General features: G+C 50.7%; 1 protein-coding gene across 2 annotated transcripts; it reads left to right on the forward strand.

Annotated features, from left to right (window-relative positions):
• The first annotated feature begins 259 nt into the window (after positions 1 to 259).
• KLRG2 (killer cell lectin like receptor G2) lies at positions 260 to 17,222 on the forward strand. 2 transcript variants are annotated; one of them, XM_024742529.1, is made up of 5 exons: positions 260 to 1,516; positions 7,967 to 8,068; positions 8,766 to 8,911; positions 16,155 to 16,258; positions 16,735 to 16,961. In XM_024742529.1, exons 1-5 carry the CDS (start codon positions 733 to 735, stop codon positions 16,853 to 16,855), a joined length of 1,257 nt encoding a protein of 418 aa, XP_024598297.1. In that variant the 5' UTR covers positions 260 to 732; the 3' UTR covers positions 16,856 to 16,961. The 2 variants fall into 2 exon arrangements, with proteins under 2 accessions (XP_024598297.1, XP_024598296.1); XM_024742528.1 differs by lacking the exon at positions 8,766 to 8,911 and having other exon boundaries at positions 16,735 to 17,222.
• Positions 17,223 to 21,939: the final 4,717 nt, after the last annotated feature.

The raw sequence follows: 21,939 nt of genomic DNA on the forward strand, positions 1-21,939 counted from the left end.
AATGGTCTGTATTTTATCTGCCAATCCTATCCTGGGGCACTTGTTAAAAATTGGCCTTATCCCCTTATGAGATTCAGTAGGTCTGGGTGGAGTCTGCCAGGAGTCTGTATTTTTTTCATGGTATTCAGACTACTGGTCAGGGCTGGGAACCCTGTCCTCCACACCAGGCTGGCAGGGGACCAGGCTTCTCCCGCCGTGAAAATACACATTTTCAAGCTTATTCATTTCTCAGTCTTTATTGAGTTAGCCCAGTAGGAGTCAGACCTCCAGAGTACATGTCTCTGGGACTTCTGCCTTGGGGGAGTCCTCTAGGTGTGCCGCTCCTTCCCTAACTCTCAAAAATCAGCACAATGGCAGAGGGCTGGAGGGGGAAATGGGTGGGGCCAGGGACAAGGAAGAGAGAAGGGTCTGCGCTCTGGGCTCCCCCTTACCCGTCTCCCGGCTCTTTCTGGGTAACCCCTCAGCCAGACCCTTCTGCCCCTCTCTTCTCCTTCGCCAAGTGAAGGCGAGGCTGGGGGCCTGAAGGGGCGTGGCCAACAGAACCCGAGCCACAGCCAATCCCAGCAGGGTCCTTGGCTGGGAGGAGGAAGTGGGTGTGGCGACGGAGAAGGGCGTGGCTTGACGGTTTAGAGCGACCCGTCGGAACCAATCCCGACCTGGGAGGCGAAGCTAACTCCCTGCCTGGGCCCAGGTGCACCCCGCTCGGCACCTCTCGGCTGCTCCGCGTATAAAATGGAGGGAGCCCGGGCGGCGTCGGGGGAAGACCAAGACGGAGCCGAGTTCCCAATGGAGCCCTTGGGAAGCCGGGTCCCGGAGCTGGAGCAGCCCCAGGTCCCCGCGGAGGAAAGACGCCCTGAGAGTCCCGAGAGCAGCCCGAGTCTAGCTCCCGCAGTGAAGGAGGAGGCGGGCGCGGGCCAGGACCTGTCGGGCGGGAAGAAGCTGCCCTCGCCTCGACCCGCGCCCCTGCGGTTGCTGCCATCCAGCCCGGGTTACAAAGCCTTCCGCCGTCAGGAGTCCGCCAGCCCGGAGCTGCCGTCGCCGGGCCCAGCCGCGGCTGAGCAGCCCCGGGACGGCGAGACGCCGGGGGCCGAGCAGATGCTCAGGGCCGCGCCCGGTGAGCCGGCTCGGGGCGCCTGGGCCCCCGTGGAACTACAGGTGGACGTGCGCGTGAAGCCCGTGGGCGCGGCCGGCAGCAGCCGCGCGCCCTCGCCGGCGCCCTCCACGCGCTTCCTCACCGTCCCGGTGCCGGAATCGCCGGCCTTCTCCCGCCACGCCTCCCCAGCGCACCCGCTCCTGCGGCTGACCCCGTCTCCGGGAGGCACCTGGGGCCGTGGCACGCCGCTGGCCGCAGCCCGGACGGAGCGCGACCTCGACGCCGAGGGTTGGGCCGGTACCGCCGAGGGGCGCGCGGAGTCCCCGGGCTCCCCCACGTGCCGCTGCCGCTGCAAGGAGGACGCCGTGCTCCACGCCGAGATGGACTTCGACAAGAAGCTGTCCCGAGTCATAAAGCTCATAGGTAAGCGCGCGCCGGCGCCGGGAGCCGCGCTCCCGTGTGGGGGTCGACGAAGGTGAGGCCCGCCTGCTACCCACCCAGCGTTGGGCCGCTGCGGCGGAGGAACCCCACCCGGCCTCTCTGGCGTAGAGTCGGTAACTTTTTGTCTACGTAATTATAATCCAACTTGTTGGCAGTAAAAGGATAAAACCGCTATTCTCCCTCTCCGACCCTCCAAGAACTTTCGCGTTCGCTCTTAGTGTGCGCAGCGTCTTTGAGAAGTGGAGGTGGAAGGAATTCCAAGCGAGGGGAGGGCTTTCAGGATCACGTGACGGCGGTGGCGCCCCGGCAGCACCGCGGTCTCCCGACTCCTGACTTCGGCTCGCCGATCTCTCGCAGGTCCAGACTTCCTTTTTCTCTCTCGTATATTGAGGACCACTTGACCCCTAACACTCATCCATTCAGCAGCTACTGCTGCTACTGCGTGGGGACTTCGGGCCAGACTGTGCTAGGGTGTGTGTGAGGTTTTTTGTTGCCGCGTGGGGGGTGGCGACTTGCAGGGAAGAAGAAAGAGCCTGAAAAATACAAAAATCCTGGACAAGGAACCAGAAGCGAGTGGCTGGTGAACTTGAGGGCATGGGAAAGCTTCCTGCAGCTAAAGCCCTGAAAGCTGAGTAGGAGTTGGGGGTGGGAGCGCGCCTTCTGGCTGGAGGGGCTTAGAGGCCTCCCCAGCAGACAACCTGCTGAAAGCTTGACCGGTTGAGAGGAGACCGGTCAGCTAGACAGGCTCCCAATCCCGAGGGCCTCTATGCCAGGGGTTCTTAGACATGGTAGAGTTCAGGGGCTCTAATCACGCAGGGACTTTTGCAGAGCTGGGTGTGAGCACATTTTCTGCATGAGAAGTGTATCATTTTCTGGTGCTGCTGTAACAAATTGGCACAAACTTAGAGGCTTAAACTGCTGAAAGCTTGACCGGTTGAGAAGAGACCGGTCAGCTAGACAGGCTCCAAACCCCGAGGGCCTATCTATGCCAGGGGTTCTTAGACATGGTAGGGTTCAGGGACTCTAATCACGCGGGGACTTTTGCAGAGTTGGGTGTGAGCACATTTTCTGCATGAGAGGTGTATCGTTTTCTGGTGCTGCTGTAACAAATTGGCACAAACTTAGAGGCTTAAAATGGCACTAATTTATTATCTTGCAGTTCTGTAAGTCTGAAGTCTGATATGGGCTCAAGAGACTAAAGGCCAGATGGCAGGGCTGTGATCCCTGCTGGGGACCCTAGGAGATGATTGTTTCCTTGACTTTTCTAGCTTCTGAGGGCGATTGAGTTCCTTAGCTCATGGTCCTCTGTATATTCAAAACCAACCGGGACTTCCCTGATGGCGCAGTGGTTAAGAATCCGCCTGCCAATGCAGGGGACACGGGTTCGGGCCCTGGTCCGGGAGGATCCCACATGCCGCGGAGCAAATAAGCCCGTGCGCCACAACTCCTGAGCCTGCGAGCCACAACTACTGAGCCCACGTGCCACAACTACTGAAGGCCGCGCGCCTAGAGCCCGAGCTCCACAACAAGAGAAGCCACCGCAATGAGAAGCCCATGCACCACGACGAAGAGTAGCCCCCGCTCGCTGCAACTAGAGAAGGCCCGTGCGCGGCAACGAAGACCCAGCGCAGCTAATAAAAAAGAGAAAAAACAGCGAGTGTCAGGCTGAACCTTTCCACTGCCATCTCTGGGGCTCTCCTGTCCTTTTGCCTCCCTCTTCCATTTATGAGGACCCTTGTGATGACACTGGACCCACCCAGAAATTCAGGATAGTCTCCCCATCTCAAGGTCAGCAGATAAGCAACCTCAATTCCATCTGCAGCCTTAATTCCTCTGTGCCTTGTAACCTAACATATCCACAGGTTCCAAGGATTAAGACATGGACTTCTTTAGGAGGACATTATTCTGTCCACCACAATGAGTCTGTAGCTTTTTTTTAAAAATAAATTTATTTATTTACTTTTGGCTGTGTTTGGTCTTCATTGCTGCGTGCGGGCTTTCTCTAGTTGTGGTAAGCGGAGGCTACTCTTTGTTGCGGTGCGCAGGCTTCTCATTGCGGTGGCTCCTCTTGTTGCAGACCACGGGCTCTAGGCACGCGGGCTTCAGTAGTTGTGGCACGTGGGCTTCAGTAGTTGTGGCTCGTGGGCTCTAGAGTGCAGGCTCAGTAGTTGTGGCGCACGGGCTTAGTTGCTCTGCGGCATGTGGGATCTTCCTGGACCAGGGCTCAAACCTGTGTCCCCTGCACTGGCAGGCGGATTCTTAACCACTGCGCCACCAGAGAAGCCCAAGTTTGTAGCTTTTTTTTTATCAGATTAATAATAGGAGAGTCTGTGACTAAAAGGGTGGGATGATAAGGAAGTGAGGACTCAAGGAAGTGAGGAGTCGTGGGGAGGTAACATGGTTGGATTTTTATTCTAGAAAGTGAGCTCTGCCAGCACTGTGGAGGAAGGTCAGGACAGGCATGAGATTGAAGGAAGGGAGACCTTAAGAGGTGATAGCACCAGTTCCGCAAGAGCCGATGAAGGTTTGATCTATGGCAGAGGTGGGAGGGAGTGTTCAAAGGTTGAATTAGAGAGTGGGGCCACTGCCCTGATGAAGATGCGCTAACAGGAAGAGTGGGGATGATTCCCAAGTTGCTGAGCTGGGTAGCTGAATGATGGATTGATTGGGTTATCCTTGCAGAATGGAGAATGGGGGAAGAGGCGTGGGAGAAATAAGCAGGTACCTTTGGGAGTTCCAGGTAGTGATGTCATTTAAAGGAAGAGGAGCCAGGCTTCCCTGGCGGTCCAGCGGTTAAGACCCCCTCCACACATCCATGCCGTGTAGCACAGCCGGAAAAAAAAAAAAAGGAAGAGGAGCCAGCCACAGACTGGGAAAGAAAAATGTAGGTGGTAGGAAGAGAATCAGGATGCAGAGAAGCAGAAAAAGGTGAGAGTTTCTGGAAGATGTGGTCAGCAGTGTCCAGTGTCCAGGGGAGAGGCAGACTTTGGGACTGGATGGTTAGGGAGAGCTGCCACGTGGAAACTATACTCTGGACATGAGGCAGGTAACCCGGGGGTGTGGAGAGGAATGACGTCAGGGGAGGGAGATGCCGGGCAGGAAATACTGCAGGGTGCATGCAGACACTTGATGCTTTGGGCTTCCTCTCTGGGAAGTGTGGGATTAAAGAACTTTCAAGTTCCTGGCTGAAGCTTGGTCTGAGGGAGGCTGCTTGGATGAGGATCTCTGCATTGTGGTTTCTGCCTGTGGTGGCCTTTACCGCCTAGATCAAGCTGGTGACAACAAGAGGGCACACTAGGGCACAGGCTCAGGGACTTGCCCAGGCCAGTGTGGTAATGCTGCCACCCAGCTGTTTCATGTCCCCTCCTTGTGAACCCAAGAGGGAGGAGACCACTGTGGAGAGGGTTGGAGACGTCACTGCTTTGTCTCTTCCCTTGCTTTTTGGGGCAGATGTCCCGGAGGCACTGTCCAGGTGTAAACTGAAGAATCAAGGACTCAGGGAATGTTCTATACGGGAGCCCTCAGCCCAGAAGAGAAATTGGCTTTTGCAGAGAGCCTAAAACTGGGGGGAGGGACTTACCTGGTAGCGCGGTTGGTTAAGACTGTGCTCCCAATGCAGGGGGCCCGGGTTCAATCCCTGGTCAGGGAACTAGATCCCACATGCGTGCCGCCACTGAGAGTTCCCATGCCACAACTAAGGAGCCCGCCTGCCACAACTAAGACCCGGTGCAACCAACCAAATAAATAATAATTAACTTAAAAAATAAAGAAATAAAACTGGGGAAGAGCTGGATCCTCAAATGGAGACTATTCCCCTTTAGGTGTTGGTTCAGAGTCACCTCTTCTGGTCCCCAAGGCAAGATCAGGTGTCCCTATTCCATGCTCCACGGGCCCTTGTGCTGCCCAGCTCCAGCATCCCTCTTGTAAGTATGCTCCCCTGGATTCTGAGCCCCGCGGGGCATGGCAGGTGACAGTCTAGCCTTTCACTGAATCTCCAGCACCTGGCACTTAAGTGCTCTGTAAATCGTTACTCAATGAGTAGCACTAACCTCAGAGTGTAAGCACATGTCAGAAGTGCTTAGTCCCATCCCCGTCTGGGGAAGGGGAGCAGCAGTTGGATCTCAGTGGTTGTCCAGCCTTGCTGCCGCCTGTCACATTGTACTCAACACATCAGGTGTGGAAGATGTGAGGAAACGGCCGTCCTGACCCTGCCCTCCAGCAGTCCTCAGTCTGGGCAGGAGAAAACAAAAGCGCCTGGCAGTCTGGGATGGTGCCAGGAGGGGTACATTCAGAGGAAGAATGCTCTCAGTGCCTGGAGGAAGTGGAGCTGGGAGAGGTGATGTCCAGCGTGGTCAGGCTCCGCCGGGAGAGCAGAGGCCACCGGCCGAAGTAGATGGACCTGGAGGCAATGACACAAGCAGGCCTCTCACCGGCAGGAGCCCTTTGAGCCCCTGTGCTGAACTTTGTATTTTATTTTTTTTAATAAATTTATTTTATTTATTTATTTTTGGCTGCGTTGGGTCTTCGTTGCTGCACGCGGGCTTTCTCTGGTTGCAGATGGCAGGAGCCCTTTGAGCCTCTGTGCTGAACTTTGTATTTTATTTTTTTAAATAAATTTATTTTATTTATTTATTTTTGGCTGCGTTGGGTCTTCGTTGCTGCACGCGGGCTTTCTCTGGTTGCAGCGAGTGGGGGCTACTCTTCGTCACGGTGCGTGGGCTTCTCATTGCGGTGGCTTCTATTGTTGTGGAGCACGGGCTCTAGGTGCGCGGGCTTCAGTTGTTGTGACACGCAGGCTCCAGTAGCTGTGGCTCGCGGGCTCTAGAGCGCAGGCTCAGTAGTCGTGGCACACGGGCTTTGTTGCTCTGCGGCATGTGGGATTTTCCCAGACCGGGGCTCAAACCTGTGTTCCCTGCATTGGCAGGCGGATTCTTAACCACTGCACCACCAGGGAAGTCCCTGTATTTTATTTTTTAAGATGCCCCCCTGCCCCAATTGGATAAACTAAGTCGCACAAAACCTGGCTCCACCCCAGCCATGGGATTTGACTAGGAGGAAGCAGAAGGTGTTTCAGTTGTGGGGTGGAAAGGTAGTTGAAATGTAGACAGTGACGATGGGATGAGCAGTGAAGGAAAGCAGCAGAGGGTGTGACCCTGGAGATGTCAATCCCAGATACAAAAAGGAAATCGGGTGGTGGGTATATACAATGTCCTTGGTCTTTTAAATGGAATTACTCTTTTCAAAGTAATGAAATATTTGCCACAGACTAACGCCTGCTGTTTCAGGCTTTGGGAAATATAATGATTGAGTTCTTAGGACCCTCACACTGATTATGTGGCATTCCTGACCCTCATCCCCAAGATTTGGGTGGGTCCTGGGCCCCTTGCAGCAAGGTGTTTGCTCTGATCCATCTCGCGTCTGAGTCGTGGCAGAGGTCAAGTTCTGAGAGCTCAGCTACTTCAGATGGGTGCGTCTTTCCAGGTGGAAAGCTGCTTATAATTCTGGCTGTGATTAAGCATTTACTATGTTCTACTCCTCGAGTTTTCTGCTCTGACTTCCCTGGTTACTCCATCTACAAGGCAGGATGTGGCATCGGAATGTGTTCTTTTTTTTTTTTTCTGGCCACGCAGTACAGCTTGCAGGATCTTGGTTCCCCGACCAGGATCGAACCTGGGCCCCCAGCAGTGGAAGCACAGAGTCCTAACCTCGGGACTGCCAGGGAAGTCCCTGAACATGTTCTATCTCTGAGCCTTTGCACCCTTCCTCCCACCTGGAGTGTCCTCCTGTCTTCCTTTCCCCTCCACAGCCTCATTCCAGCCATCTGGTCCCCTAGGTCCTTGGGCAGCTGACAACTCACATCTGTCTAGCGCTCTGCAGCCCAAAAGGCACTCTCTGTGTGAAGCTTCATTAGTGGCCTCCAGTGACCTGGAGAGATAGAAGAGGCAGATGTGATTCCAATGTTAAAATGAAAACCACCAAGAACACTTGAGGGGCCCATAGAGTCAGGACTCGAACTTGAATTTGGGCGTCTGTCGAACTCTGAATCTAGCCTTCGTTCCTCTCTTGTGTGGAGTTTGATCTCCTGCTACCTTTGCCTGTCCTGTTAGCTCCCTGAGTGCGGGGCCCTTGCCCCATCCTTGGTGCTATTTGTGCCCTATGTCTAATGCACATCAGATGCTCGATAAATGGTTCTTAGCCACTTTCTTTCTTGAAGAGAATCTTACGTCTTCTAGTTATTTAAGAAGTGGAATATCTTCTAGCAGTTTTCTCCGAGGTATGAGGTTTGGACCCAAATTGAGTGGTTTATCCTGGTGTCTTGGGCCTGAGGGTGGGCGATGAGGTGGGCATGTTGATGGTATAGGAGTCAGCATGGTCCTGAGTTGGGACCATCTCCTAACCTGTGTCTCCTGGTTGTCCCCTCCCCTCCCACAGGGCTGCCCATGTACATGAGGTCCCTGCGCTGGGCCCTGGCAGTCATGGCCGTGCTCCTGGCGGTGTCTACGGTGGCCATTGTGGCCCTGGCCTCGAAAGCAGGTATGGCACCTCCCCGTCCCCTCTCCTCCCCTGCTCCCCCAGCAGGGTGTCTAGTCCTTCTAGCTCCTTTGTGAGAATTAGAAAAAGACATGCCCCCCACGCGGATGCAGCGTGAAGACGCAGGGCTCGGTGAGCAGAGGTAAGGGAGAAGAGCCCCTTCCTTCTGTGGAGAGGCCTTGTGTACAAGCTGTGCGGCCTTCCCAGGGCCTGCCCGCCTTGCTTACCCCTCCAAGGCTTGCCAGTTCCATGCCTGCAGATTTGCCCCCGATTTTTTTTTTTTAATTTATTTTTGGCTGTGTTGGGTCTTCGTTGCTGCACGTGGGCTTTCTCTAGTTGTGGCGAACGGGGGCTACTCTTCGTTGCAGTGCGCGGGCTTCTCATCACGGTGGCTTCCCTTGTTGCGGAGCATGGGCTCTAGGCGCGCGGGCTTTACTAGTTGTGGCACGTGGGCTGAGTAGTTGTGGCTCGCAGGCTCTAGAGCACAGGCTCAGTAGTTGTGGCACACGGGCTTAGTTGCTCCGCGGCATGTGGGATCTTTCCGGCCCAGGGCTCAAACCCGTGTCCCCTGCATTGGCAGGCGGATTCTTAACCATTGCGCCACCAGGGAAGTCCGCCCCCGCCCCCTCGATTTTTGAACATCCACACATTCAGCTCTGTACAGTTTACCCTGCACTCACTGGTGGTCTCTGTGCTGCAGGGGTCAGGTGCCAGCCATGCCCCCAGGGCTGGATGTGGTCCATGGAGCACTGCTACTACCTCTCTGCCAAAGCTGAGGCCTGGGAGGCCAGCCAGGCTTTCTGCTCAGCCCACCATGCTACCCTCCCCCTGCTGAGACACACCCAGGTGAGGAGGGGGGGAGGTGGGCAGGAGAGGGGCGTGGTTATCATTACAGATTAGATTCTCGGTACTAGAAGGAACCTCAAAGATCTAGTCCAACTCTATGTTATAGAAAAAGTCACCAAGGCCTGGAGAAATAAAGTGACATGCAGGAGGACCAGACTTCAGGTCTCCAAGATGTTCAGTTTGCTCTTCATTCTAAGAAGTGGAAGTGGAGCTGGGAGGGCTGGAGCGGAGATGCTCCCATCCAACCTGGTGACCAAGCACTTAACAGTGAGCTCAGGAACAAGTCTGTGCTGGCCGGTCTGTGGGAGAGACACACATGTACTCTCTGAGAGGTAGTCTGGAAAATAAATTACATTTAGTGGGTATTCCAGTCAGGTATTGCTATAATAATACTGGGTAACAAATCACCCCAAAAGTCACTGACTTAAGACAATAGGCATCTCTTTCTTGATCGTTGGTCTGTGGGAGGACCGTTGATGGGCTAATTTGGGCTGAGTATGGCAGGACAGCTCAGCTTCGGGATGCAGATTGGCTGCGCTTGGCTTGAGCCTATGGATTGGGTTTGTGTTTGCTCCATGACTCTCTCGTCCTTCTTCTTGAGAGAAACTCTTTGTAAGAAAAACGGCAGGAGGGCAAGAACTGAGAACTTCTCATGTCATATGTGCTAACATTCCGTTGGGCAAAGCAAGTAACATGGCCAAGCCCAACATCAAAGGGACAGGGTAGTATACTCCATGCCCCACTCCCACCCTGGGGGTGGAGGGGAAGGAGTGAATATTTGCTGAATAATAATCCAGTCAGTGGGTCTGAGAGTGGCTACAAAAAAGGACCTATAAACTGGATCCAAACCTTGGCTTAATTTTATCTAACCTAGGGCAAGTGCCAAGAATTTATATTAGCTGTTCTAATATGCATGAAAAAGCACCATTCTTTCAGTCAGTGCCTTAATAAACATTTACTGAGCACCTACACTGCGTTTGGCACTGGGGATTCGACGAAGAGCCAGAGAGCACAGCCTCCACCTTCACGTGGCTAAGAGCGGCGAGTGAGGCAGAGAGCAATCTGGAAATCATAGAAATAGATGTTTAATTACTGTATTGATCTATGCTATGAAGGGAAGGTGCACGATGCTCTGGTTATATATGACAGGAATATGTGATTGAAGGTCAAGGTGGGCAAGGCAGCATGGACCAGAAGAAAAAAAAAACCCGGAAACTAAAAAATAGTTCAGGAGATGGACAGACAGCCTCCTGGAATCCTCTGTCTCCTGCTTCAGTCTGGACTGGCTGCTCACGAGGCCTGCTACCCAGCTATTGACTTGGAATTTCTTTTTACCTTCATCCTCAATATACCTTTGCCTCTTTCCTGTGTGAGATCCCGTTTCCTAGATTCCATGTCTTTTCTTGGTAAAGCACACCCTCTATAAATTTGCTGGAAGACATTTGAGATCTTTCATGTCTAAAGATACTTTTATTCTAACCTCTCATTTGATTGATAGCTTGGCTGGGTACAGATTTCTAAGTTGGAAATAGTTTACCTCCAGAATTGTGCAGATTTTGCTCCATTGCCTTCCACCTTTTAGTCCGACCACTAAGAAGTCTCATTCACGCTGATCCCCAATCCTTTGTATGTGACTCTTACCAGCCCCCCTACCCCAAACTCTGGAAATTTTCAGGGTCTTCACCTTTGTTCTTATTCAGTGTTCTGAAATTTAACAATAATAGTCCTTTGTGGGTCTTTTTCTTCATTTTTATTTCTGCTGCCTTATTTGTAATTTTAAGAACTCTTTTTGGTTCTTCAAATGTTCCTTTTGTATGGTGTCCTGTTCCTGTTTCAAGGATGAAGCATCTTCTCTTATCTCACTGTAAATACTAATTATAGTGTTTTGGAAGTTCTCTTCTGCTCCCTGCATTATCTCTGCTCTTATGCAAGTGCTTTTTATTCTGTGCCTTGGCATTTTCCTATACCTTGCCTCTAATATTTGAGCACTTTGGGGCTTCTCAGTACAAATTAGCATGTTTCTCAGCTTCCTCCCACTCCACCCTTTCCTTGAAAAATCACTAGGCTTTCTTGGGTCTGCTAAGCCAATCAATGTTGTCCAGCTTCCAAAATTTTGTCGACATTTCTCATCTGCTGTTATCTCCTCCCATTCTTATATCCTTTTTTCCCCCTTATGTTATTATTTAAGGAAGTTCCCTTCTATTCCTGTTTTACTAAGAGTTTTAAGCATGAATGAGTCTAATTTCATTGGATTTTTTTTGCATACATTAAGATGGTAATATCTTTTATGTTTCCTCCTTTAATCTTGTGGTTTTTTTTTTTTTTAATTCTTGGCATCTTGTAATAAAGTTTATTTAGCCAGGATTTTTTTCTTCCCAAAATACTTCTGTATTTGAGTTGATAATTTTACTTAACATTTCCTCACATATGAAATTTCATTTCCTGCCCAGTCCTAAAATCAAAGGTATTCCACCCCACACTGCAGGGAAGGCAGCTTCCGTATTTTTCTTTTCTCTGGGAGGGTTCTCATGAAGTGGATATAAAAATCTGCTGGAGAAAATGTTTTACATGAACATGGATTATTTTATTACCAGGAATAACACATTTTTCAAAAAACATGGGGAAATGAAAAAGATACAATGTAGATTGAAAAAAGTCATGTGTGATCCCAATATGGTAAATATATATGCAAAGAAAACATACTGAAAGGAAGTATATTAATAGCGGTTATCACTGGAGTCAAGATTATGAGCGATTATTTTCCTTCTTCTTTAAAGCTTTTTTAAATTGTCTAAATGTCCTACAAATAGTATGCACTATGATTAGGGGGAAATACTAGAGTAATGGTAGCCCACAGAGGCAAGAGATCAGAATATAATGTTTTCTGCCCAACCCAGCCTGGTTGCATCTACAAAATGAAGGCCAGTGGGAACTTGGTGAGTCCCTAGAGAGTGCCTGGACCCGACGAGGGGGGCGAGCTGGGCAGGGACTTAGCGGCCCATCTCCTGAGTCAGACCCACTGAGCACAGCAAGTGTCATCAGAAAACTGGTGAAGTTCCCTGCCCTCGGGCCTCTCATCAGACAGGTTCAGTCCACTGTGACCTCGGACATCGGCTGAACAAATGGCCTCCCTGTGGCTGGGGGTCCTCAAAGAGGGGAGATGAGCTGAACTACCCACATCGCAAACGGAGCTTGAATTCTTTTAAAACTAAGCAAACAGGATCAATCATTTGTAACACAAGTATATATTCAGAAAATATATCACAAAGTTTGGATAAGCTTTTTCCAAAAAGGAGCTTCCAAAAAGCCCCTTGCAAAAAGACCAAAGTGAAGATTTGGGTCTCAGGCAGTTGAAATCCAGAATATGACGACTGTGGAGCTCTGGAGCCCTGCTGAGTTCTGGACAAGGGCCAGAAGCTGCAGGAGGCACCAAGGCAGGTATGGGGAAGAGCAGCGGAGGACAGGCTGGCCGCTGGCAGAGGACAGGCTCCACGAGCTGGGATGCGAGACCCCAGGGACACGCCAAGGTGCCAGTAGTACACGCAGCCCCAGGATAGACAAGTCTTGTCCTCCCCAAGAGGTTAGAGGAAAGGAGAAAGTTTCAGTGCCTCTGTGCCATCAGTCATTAGACTCACTAGCCATTGGTTTAAGATCAGCTTTGTTTTGCAGGGTCAGGGAAGGAAGAAGCTTCCTGAAATGTACACATTGACTGTAAGCCACGTTTTGAGTGCAGAAAGATGAAAACGAATAAATATCATAGGATTCAGAAAATTAAGTAGTTTAAAACATTTAAATATTAAAGCAGAAATGTTTGAAGGCAGAAAGTAGAATGGTGGTTGCCAAGGGGAGGGGGAAATGGGAGTTGTATAGTGGGTGCAAAGTTTCAGTGGGAGAAGATGAAAAAGTTTTGGAGATGGGGGTGGGCGATAGTCCCACAACAATGCGAATGAACCTAACGCCACTGAATTATACACTTAAAAATGGTTGAAATGGTAAACTTTATATATATATTTTACCACAGTTTTTTACTTTTTTTTTTTTTTTTTTTTTGGTTAACCTACCACAGTTTTTTAAAAAGAAATGTATGAAAGGATGGAAAACAATTTACCTTAATTTTAATATGTAAAATATGAGATTTCAGGTAAATTCTGCTCAGGATCACATTCCCCTCCCCCCACGTTGGTGGCAAAGTTGGAGATGCACCAGCTGGAGTAGATGGAGGCCCCAGATACCTGTGCCATTACGGAGCAGTCCTTTGAGCCATAAATTACACAGAAGTTTCTAGAATTTACTTATATCTCCAGGCAATGCTTTTCCCACACCATAATTTTTGCTAACAATGGGAACAGGTTAATGGTGTCTGAGCTGCAAGGAAAAAGACGGAATGGAGTGGGTGGAGCTGGGTGGGGACAGGAGGCCCAGGAGGGAGAGCCGCATGGCCTGGGGCTAGGACAGAGAGAAGGGAAGGATCACCTTGGCAATGCCAAGGCATCAAATGAGGTCACATATGTTGGAGTCAGACACGAAGCTTTGTACACCATCCAACGGACTGGAGGCGCCTCATTTAATGAGTGTGTACTACATGCCCTTGGCTTTGTACACAAAACATCTCCCCATTTTACAGAGGACCATACTGAAGCTCTGAAAGGTCGGGTAACTTAACTAGAGTCACTTAGCTTGCAAGTCACAGGACCAGAATTTGAATATGGGGTGGCCTAGCCCCAAAGCTCTGCTCTGCAGTGATAGCCCCCTTCTCGGCCCTGGGAGGAGCTCCAAGCTCTGGTGTGTCTTCCCGATCAGGTAGCTGATTGCTGCCAGGAGGTCGGGGCTGGCCAGCAGGAGCCCCGAGTCTGCTGCAGCCACGGCAGTGAGATGCTTGGAGCTGCTGTGCCCTCTGACTCACAGCTCAAACCCAGCCCAGGTTCCTTCTCATCCCTTCCAAAGCTCCCACCCAACCCTGCCCAAGGGCCCCAGCCTGTGGAGTCCAGCCAGAGAGGAAATGACCAGCCCAGGAGAGGCTGTACGTGTGCCTTGTGCAGTCTGGCTTTTGGGATTTCAGAAGGGGTAAGGTTGGCACCCTTCAGTCTGGAAGTTCCTTCTGGCTCTTCTCCCAGCTGTTGACCAGCTGATGTTCCCTTGAATGTCTGCACCAACACCTCTGGGAGCAGGGCTGGCCTGACAGCCCGATTGTTACCTGTGGCCCTTGCTGGTTATTGGCAGTGACACAGGGGAGGGGGGCCAGTTTTGTTGAGCTGGTCTACTATGTGCTGGGCTGTCGTGGTCAGTGGTGAATAGGGCAGGCACCCGGCGCTCACCAAGTTCACTGTCTGATACAGAAAACTGACAAGGAAGCAAGCCAGCCAAATGCCACACACCATGCTCTAAACTGTGAAGGTTGTGGCAGCCCAGGGGAGGGGGTCAGAATGGTGTCCCTACAGGAAGTGACCTTTAAACTGAGACCTCAAGGAAAAATAGGAGTGTCACCAAGGGGATGGGCATCACTTGGTGCTTGCTTTCTAATCCCCAGGGTTAAATATAGAGGTTTTGTCTCTGTCAACATAAACACTTTTCTAGGGAAGAACTGAACATACATCAGATTTACGTGGCTTCTCATCACTAACGCGAATGTGTGCTGCTCGGCATGGGCTTGCTGGCGTGGTCTGCTTTTTTCCACTCGGCGTGATTTTGTATCTGCATTTTCTTGCGTCACTGCATCTTCCGTGTGCTCATCATCTTTAACAGCTCTGTGAGTTTCCATCATGTTGATGTCCTATAATCTGCCTAGTTATTTCCTGACTGCAGAGCATTTGGGTGGTTTCCATTTTTTCTTTACAAATAGCAGTGTGATAATTTTGTGAAAGTTCATTTTCTCCCCTTTATGTACTTGGATTTCTTCCCCAAAGTGGAATTACCCGTCCAAGCAATAGGAACTGTGTTGCCACTCTTTTTTTGTAGCACAGATTATGTTCTGGAAAGACTGGGCTGGTGTGGACCACTGTCCCCACCTCTATCCACCAGTCTTACAATATTGAAACATCCTTTTTCCAAGTTGAAACTTTTTAAATACAATTTTTTGCTTTAATTCATTACTAAAAATAAGATGACGCTGGGGACAATTATTTAAAAGAAAACAGCATCTCCGCTAGCTCTCTAACATACTTGTTTTGCCTTTTGTTCCTTGTGTGTCTGCGCCCATGTGCGTACACATTTTTTCATTCTTATAATCATGCCACAACTTTTTTTTTTTTTTTAAATAAATTTATTTATTTTATTTATTTTATTTTTGGCTGCGTTGGGTGTTCGTTGCTGCGCGCGGGCTTTCTCTAGTTGCCTCGAGCAGGGGCTACTCTTCGTTAAGGTGCACAGACTTCTCATTGCGGTGGCTTCTCTTGTTTGGGAGCACGGGCTCTAGGTGCGCGGGCTTCAGTAGCTGTGGCACACGGGCTCAATAATTGTGGCTCACGGGCTCTAGAGCGCAGGCTCAGTAGTTGTGGCGCACGGGCTTAGTTGCTCCGTGGCATGTGGGATCTTCCCAGGCCAGGGATCGAACCCGTGTCTCCTGCATTGGCAGGCGGATTCTTAACCACTGCGCCACCAGGGAAGTCCATGCCACAACTTTAATTCAGCTTTTTCACTTACTATAACCCTTCATGTATTATGACTTTTCCCCATGTTGCCCCAGGGACTTCATACTCACCCTTATTTTGAATGGTCTTCATAATACTTCCGGAATGAATGCCATGTAGTTTATGCTCCTGCTGGTGACTGTATTGTTGACCATCTGCTCCCTGGCCGCCTCTGCAGCCTAATCAACCCTAGCGCTCTTCTCCTGCCCAGTGAGGCTACTTGCTGTTTGTCACCTGGATTGCTTTGTAGGCTCCCAGCTTTGCTCATGCCCTTCACCCCCTCTTCTCTGAGCTGCCTCGTTTCGCTGTCTGCTCAGTACCCATCGTGCATTGCTCGTGGGGATGGGCGATCACGTCCTGTCACCCCTTGGGGAGGGCTGAAATGGGATTGCCCCCATTTCTGGTCCTCGGTCCTGAGCACGGTGCCTGTCAACCAGCAGGCATCTAATACAGCTTCCCAATTCCTGGTGTTTGGGGAGGGATGAGTCGCTTCTCTAGCTTGTGGAACTGAGAACTTGCAGAAACCTGGGATGGGGGATGGGGTAGGGGGACGGAAGCCCCAGGTGAGCCGTATCAGTGGCCCGAGAAGAATGACAAGCTGCTTTTCTCTCTCTCAGGACTTCCTGAGCAGATACCCAGTCACCAAGTACTCCTGGGTGGGGGCCCGACGAGGCCCCCAGGGCTGGCACTGGATCGATGGGACCCCTCTGCCACCCCAGCTGTGAGTGACCGTGGGCCTGGGTGGGCGGCCCCTCTGTCCCCAACACGCTAGCATTGGGCCCCCAGTGTGACCCACGTGATACCACAGCAGGCGCCAAAGGGGCTGGAGGCCTTCCCCTCCATGTGTCGCCAGGTTCACCCCCCTGCACCACCCCCAGCCTAGGATGTCCCTTGGTTTCATTTAGTCCTCATCACCCCATCCCTTGTTTGGGTCCCACGCATTCACCCAGGAAGGACTGTCACCATGTTCTATGGATAAGGGGAGTGCTGCTCAGAGAGGTTTGGTGGTTTGCCCAGGGCCACACAGCTGACTCCCTGGGGCAAGAGGCGGGGCACATCATCATAACTCCTGCCTCAGAGCTCTTTCCAGACCCCCCGGGCTCCATGCAGCGATCCCAGCGGTACCCAGGCAGCGGGCACAAGGGCTGGGAGGGCCCGTCAGCCTGAGTACCTTCCCTTCTTCTCGCCCTTCCCCAGACTCCCGGAGGAAGACCAGCAAGGACCGGATCTCAACTGCGGGGGCCTGGAGGGAGGCAAGTTCGTGGCTTCAGACTGTGCCTCCCCCAGACCCTGGGTCTGCGCCAGGGGGACCAAGTGACTTGGGTTCTGCCCGCCCTGAGCCTGCTGGGGGAGGCCAGGCTGAGAGCCGGGGCAGCCTCCTCCCCGGACCCAGGCCTCCAGGTCTCCCCACTCTGCTCAGTGGCCCCGCCTCGGCGAAGCAGGGAGCGGACTCCTGGCGCAGGGAGGTCACATCCGCGGGGAAGGAGACGTTCTGCGGCCCCGCGGCTGAGCGCCCATTTGAGTGTCCAGCTGCTGAAGTGGATTTGTTCTGTGACCTTGTGGGTTTTTTTGGTTTTGGGTTTTTCCTTCTGAGCCTCAGTTTCTCCCTCATTAAAACGGCCACTTCTCATTCTCCCACTTACCTGCCTAGTCACAGGTGTGCACCCTTTCAGGCCTAGAGGGACAAAAAGGATGAACGGTCACAGGTGATCCCAACCTGGCTTCTCATTGAGCCCAGGAAGTGAGTCTCCCATTTAGTGGCCTTGGGATTTGGCAGCCATGACATTATTGCTACAAAGGCCACTTCCAGGCGGCCACGCACGCCGACAGCATCCGGAGGGCAGCGCGCGAGACGTGGCCACCCCGGAGGAGAGAGGAAGGAGGGTCCTGTCCCCACCCCGGGGGTTGGCAGAGAGTAAGGTTCTTTGCGGTGACTGGCATGTGGGACTGGCGGGGCGTCCGGCCAGCTGATGCCCAAGGCTGGGAGGACGCAGAGAGGACACACCCCCTCTTGGCCGGCGAAGCCACCACAAAGCTTGGGGTCCGAGGGAGAAAGGAAATCAGAAATGTGGGGAGGCGTGAGGCTGCTCTTCCTGCCACAACTGTGAGGACCCCAGCCTGAAGGTGTCTCCCACTGAGGTTCAGTGAAGGGCCTCCGGCCTGGAGGGAGTGGCAGCAAGGTGGGGGGAGGGTTTGCTTAGCCTCCAGCCTGGAGAGACTTCCTCAGAGGACAGGAGACTGACTGTACCAGCCTCTGGTCGTGGTGCCAGTCATGTGCAAACCAGCCTTCCTCTTTAAAGGCAGACCAGGTGTCCGAGCTCCTCAGAGAAACCTTTACTGGTCCATTCGAACTAAGAGCTTGTACAGAGTGCGGGGCTGCCCGGGAGAAAGGGATGGAGAGTGCTAAGAGCACACCTGACAGGCAATAAAAATCTTAGACGCACTCTCGTGTTTCTCATGGCTTTCTTCTTATTTCAACTACAGATTAACCCCAGAGCTTGATGACATGTTCAGGTTGAACTCGCTTCAAAGCCCTTCTCGGCAGCGAACGTCCGTGTCTGGTAGTGTCAGGCTGGTTTAACGTCAGCTTCAGGGCCACCGGCTTGGGGCCCTCTGGGCTCGGCGCTGTTTAGAATCGCCTGTGGAGCTTAAAAGATCCAGGTGCCCAGCGTGGGTGGTGTGATGCTGGGGCCTGGAAATCAGAGAGTTTTTCAGCTTCAGTTGGTGGGGAAGGGGAGAGTAAGAGAGTGACCTTTGACCTGCCGAAGTAGGAAGCTCCTAGTTACTGTCCAAAGTTGGCAAACGAAGGAATAGCAGTGCGCACTTACTATTTAGAAATATGGAGACAAATACTAGAAGGAATGGCAAGAATCATTTAAAGTGGTTGCCTTAAAACTCATCTGATGCCGATAGAAGTCAGGACAGCAGTTATCTTGGTCAGGGGGGAGGAGTATTAACTGGGCAGGGGGACCAGGGAATATTCAGGGGTGCTGGAATGCTCTAGATCTTGATCTGGGTGGAGCTGGGTACATACGTAAAAATTCATCAAGCTACATCCCTAAGGTTAAAACACTTAAATGCCTATCTCCAAGGAACAGGAGCGAGGTTACAGGAGTAGTGAGGTTTTTCTTCTTTTTCTTAATATACCGCCTTTAGTACTATTAACATAAAACCATATTCACTTTTTAAAAATACCCATATTCATGTATTACTTCGATAAAAAGAGAAATTATATTTTTTGCAAGGTCCAAAAGATTCTGACGTGCAGCCTGGTTTGAGAACGACGAGCTTCAGAAAGCATTCCTGTGACTGCCTTTTCTTATAACCTGTCATTATTTCTTTCACCGAGGTACATTTTCACAAGTTGCAGCCTCGCCTCACCTTCAGAGCGTGTCTTTCCCTTTCTGCTAAATAGAAGCTGGAAAGGTTCCACGGCAGGCTGGTCTGCGTGGAATTCCTCTGCGTAATTTTTCTAGTTTCTTTTTCCACCAGGCACTGCCAACTGCTGTTGTCTGAAATCCACACTAATAATGTTGCCCCCAGTACCGGTTTGTTTTATGGAGCTTTGGAGAACTGCCTCTGACACAGGCTGGCCCAGCAGCTCACAGCAGCCTCCGAGGTTACAGCTATGGACACCTCGTTTGCGGAAGAGTCACCTGTGTGGAGCCCACACCTCATCCTGAGATTGGGCACAGGGAGCGGCCCCCAAGTCAGGTTTTTACCAGCTTTTCTGGTAATTCTGATGCAGACAGTCTGCAAACCACATTTTGAGAAACGCTGTCTAAAAGAGCCCGTATTGGGCTTCCCTGGTGGCGCAGTGGTTGAGAGTCCGCCTGCTGATGCAGGGGACGCGGGTTCGTGCCCCGGTCCGGGAGGATCCCACATGCCGTGGAGTGGCTGGGCCCGTGAGCCATGGCTGCTGAGCCTGCACGTCCAGAGCCTGTGCTCCGCAAGGGGAGAGGCCACAACAGTGAGAGGCCCGCATACCGCCAAAAAAAAAAAAAAAAATTAAATAAAAGAGCCCGTATTGCCCCCAGGGGAAAAAAAAATAGTGTGTAGATATTTTGTCAACTTCACTGAGGTAAGAAAATGCATCCATCTCAGGAGTACCTTTTGACAACTGTTGGCACCCGTGTAACCACTGCCAATCAAGATATGGAGTAGTTCCAACACTCCAGGTAGGTCCCTCGTGTCCCTTTGTGGTCAATGTTCTCTTCTCCCTGATCTCCAACCCCAGGCAAATTTGCATTCTGTGTCTACAGATTATCTTTAGCTTGTTCTAGGATTTTACAGAATAGTAATTAAACATACTCTTTTGTGTCTGCTTCTTTAGCTTAGCCCAGGGTTTTAAAGACTTGTTCAGGTTGCCCCAGGTAGCGGTAATAGTTCCTTTCTTTGTAGGGACAGATCACGATCTGTTTATCTTCTCTCTAGTGGGTGATACTGCGGTTGTCTCCAGTTTGGAGCTTTTATGAAGACAATGCTGTGGACATTCGGATTATCAGTCTGTGTGTGGACGTAGGCTGTCAATTTTCTTGAGTGCCTCGGAGTAGGATTACTGGGTTGTATGGTAAGGATGTGTTTAATTTGTAAGAAACTGCCAACGTGTCTTCCAAAGTCGCTGCGCCATTTTACAGACCCGCCAGTAACATACCAGAGTTCCGGTAGCTCCACATCATCAGCATTCGGTGTTGCCAGCCTTTTCGCGTTTAGACATTCTAGTGGATGTGCAGTGGTATCTCAGTGTGGTTTTCATTTGCACTTTCTTTTTTTTTTTTTCTTAAATTATTTACTTATTTTAGCTGTGTTGGGTCTTCGTTTCTGTGCAAGGGCTTTCTCTAGTTGTGGCAAGCGGGGGCCACTCTTCATCGCGGTGCGCGGACGTCTCACTATCGCGGCCTCTCCAATTGCAGAGCACAGGCTCCAGACGTGCAGGCTCAGTCGTTGTGGCTCACGGGCCCACCCGCTCTGCGGCATGCGGGATCCTCCCAGACCAGGGCTCGAACCCATGTCTCCTGCATTAGCAGGCAGACTCTCAACCACTGCGCCACCAGGGAAGCCCTCATTTGCACTTTCTTGACGACCGATGTTAACTTCTTTTCAGGTGCTCGTGGCCATTCGTATATTTTCTTTTGTGATTGTCATACTGATGGTCCAGAGACCATATTTGGAGAACCTGCCTAAAAGATGCATATGCCCACCAGGACAGAGCATTTTAAAAGTGATGATACAAATGGAAAAATCTAAGATCTCCCCCCAACTTTGTGAAAATTTTCAAAATACAGAGTTGCAAAAAATGACATGACAAACACCCAGCTGCTCTCTACCTAGATCTAACAACTGTTAACATTTTGCCACATTTACTCTATGTCTGTACAAAACTGTCAAACCATTTGAAAATGAGTTGCAGACATGAAGACACCTCAGCCCTAAATACTTCAGCACACATCTCCTAAAAATAAGAATATTCTTCTACATAGTTGCAATTCTACCATTACACTTAATGAAATTAAGTTCATATTCAATCTGTGCTCCAACTTCCCTAGTTGCTCCATTAATTTAAACAAAGGTCCAGTCAGGGTTTAAGCACTGTTAGGGTTTCTCACTTGAGTCTCTTTCAACCTGGAACTTCTTCCCTGTAACATGGACTTTTTGAAAAGACCAGGCCAGTCTTGTAGAGTGACTAATATCTCGAATGTGTCTCATTTTCCTGTAAACTGAAATGAGGCTTCGACTCAATATAAACATTGAAAAAAAATTTTTTCGCTATTGTTGAAGTATAGTTGACTTAAAATGTTGTGTTCATTTCTGCTGTACAGCAAAGTGATTCAATTATACATGTATATACACACATTCTTTTTTACAATATAAACATTTTTGACAGGAGTAGTTTGTGATTCACATTTCATCACCTGCTAGAACTTAACATTGATTTCAAGTAATTTGCACCAAACTTTCTCAAAAAGAAAAAATTCAGGGAGCTAAAACATGTAACTCATATATCCAAATTTGGATAAATATGAGCGTCTCCTCTGTTATGCCCAGCTTTAGAGATAGTATAAAAGTCAAATAAGGCTATATAAAGAGGTTTTAGAAATGATACCGTTCATTTGCACCTTTGTTGTTCCCTCCTGGGACATACCATTCACAACGCCGTGCCAGGAACAGCCTCAGGCTCAGGAGCAAAGAGATGTTGGGCAACTTTGTCGTGACCTTGGCTCTGCTCTGTTCCCTCCGTAAAATGGATGTGATAGGATACAGCTCCCACCAGTACCACAGTGATACACGAATCAGGTGAGATCAGGTGGGTCAATGTATGTCAATAATTCACTCCACGTTCGTTGAACATCAGTTGTGTTTCTGCGCCAGGTTTGTGGGAGGAGGCAGAGAACAAGGTCCATT

Source organism: Neophocaena asiaeorientalis, unplaced genomic scaffold, assembly GCF_003031525.2.
Source record: "Neophocaena asiaeorientalis asiaeorientalis breed wild unplaced genomic scaffold, Neophocaena_asiaeorientalis_V1.1 scaffold598, whole genome shotgun sequence".
Classification (NCBI taxonomy): Eukaryota; Metazoa; Chordata; class Mammalia; order Artiodactyla; family Phocoenidae; genus Neophocaena; species Neophocaena asiaeorientalis.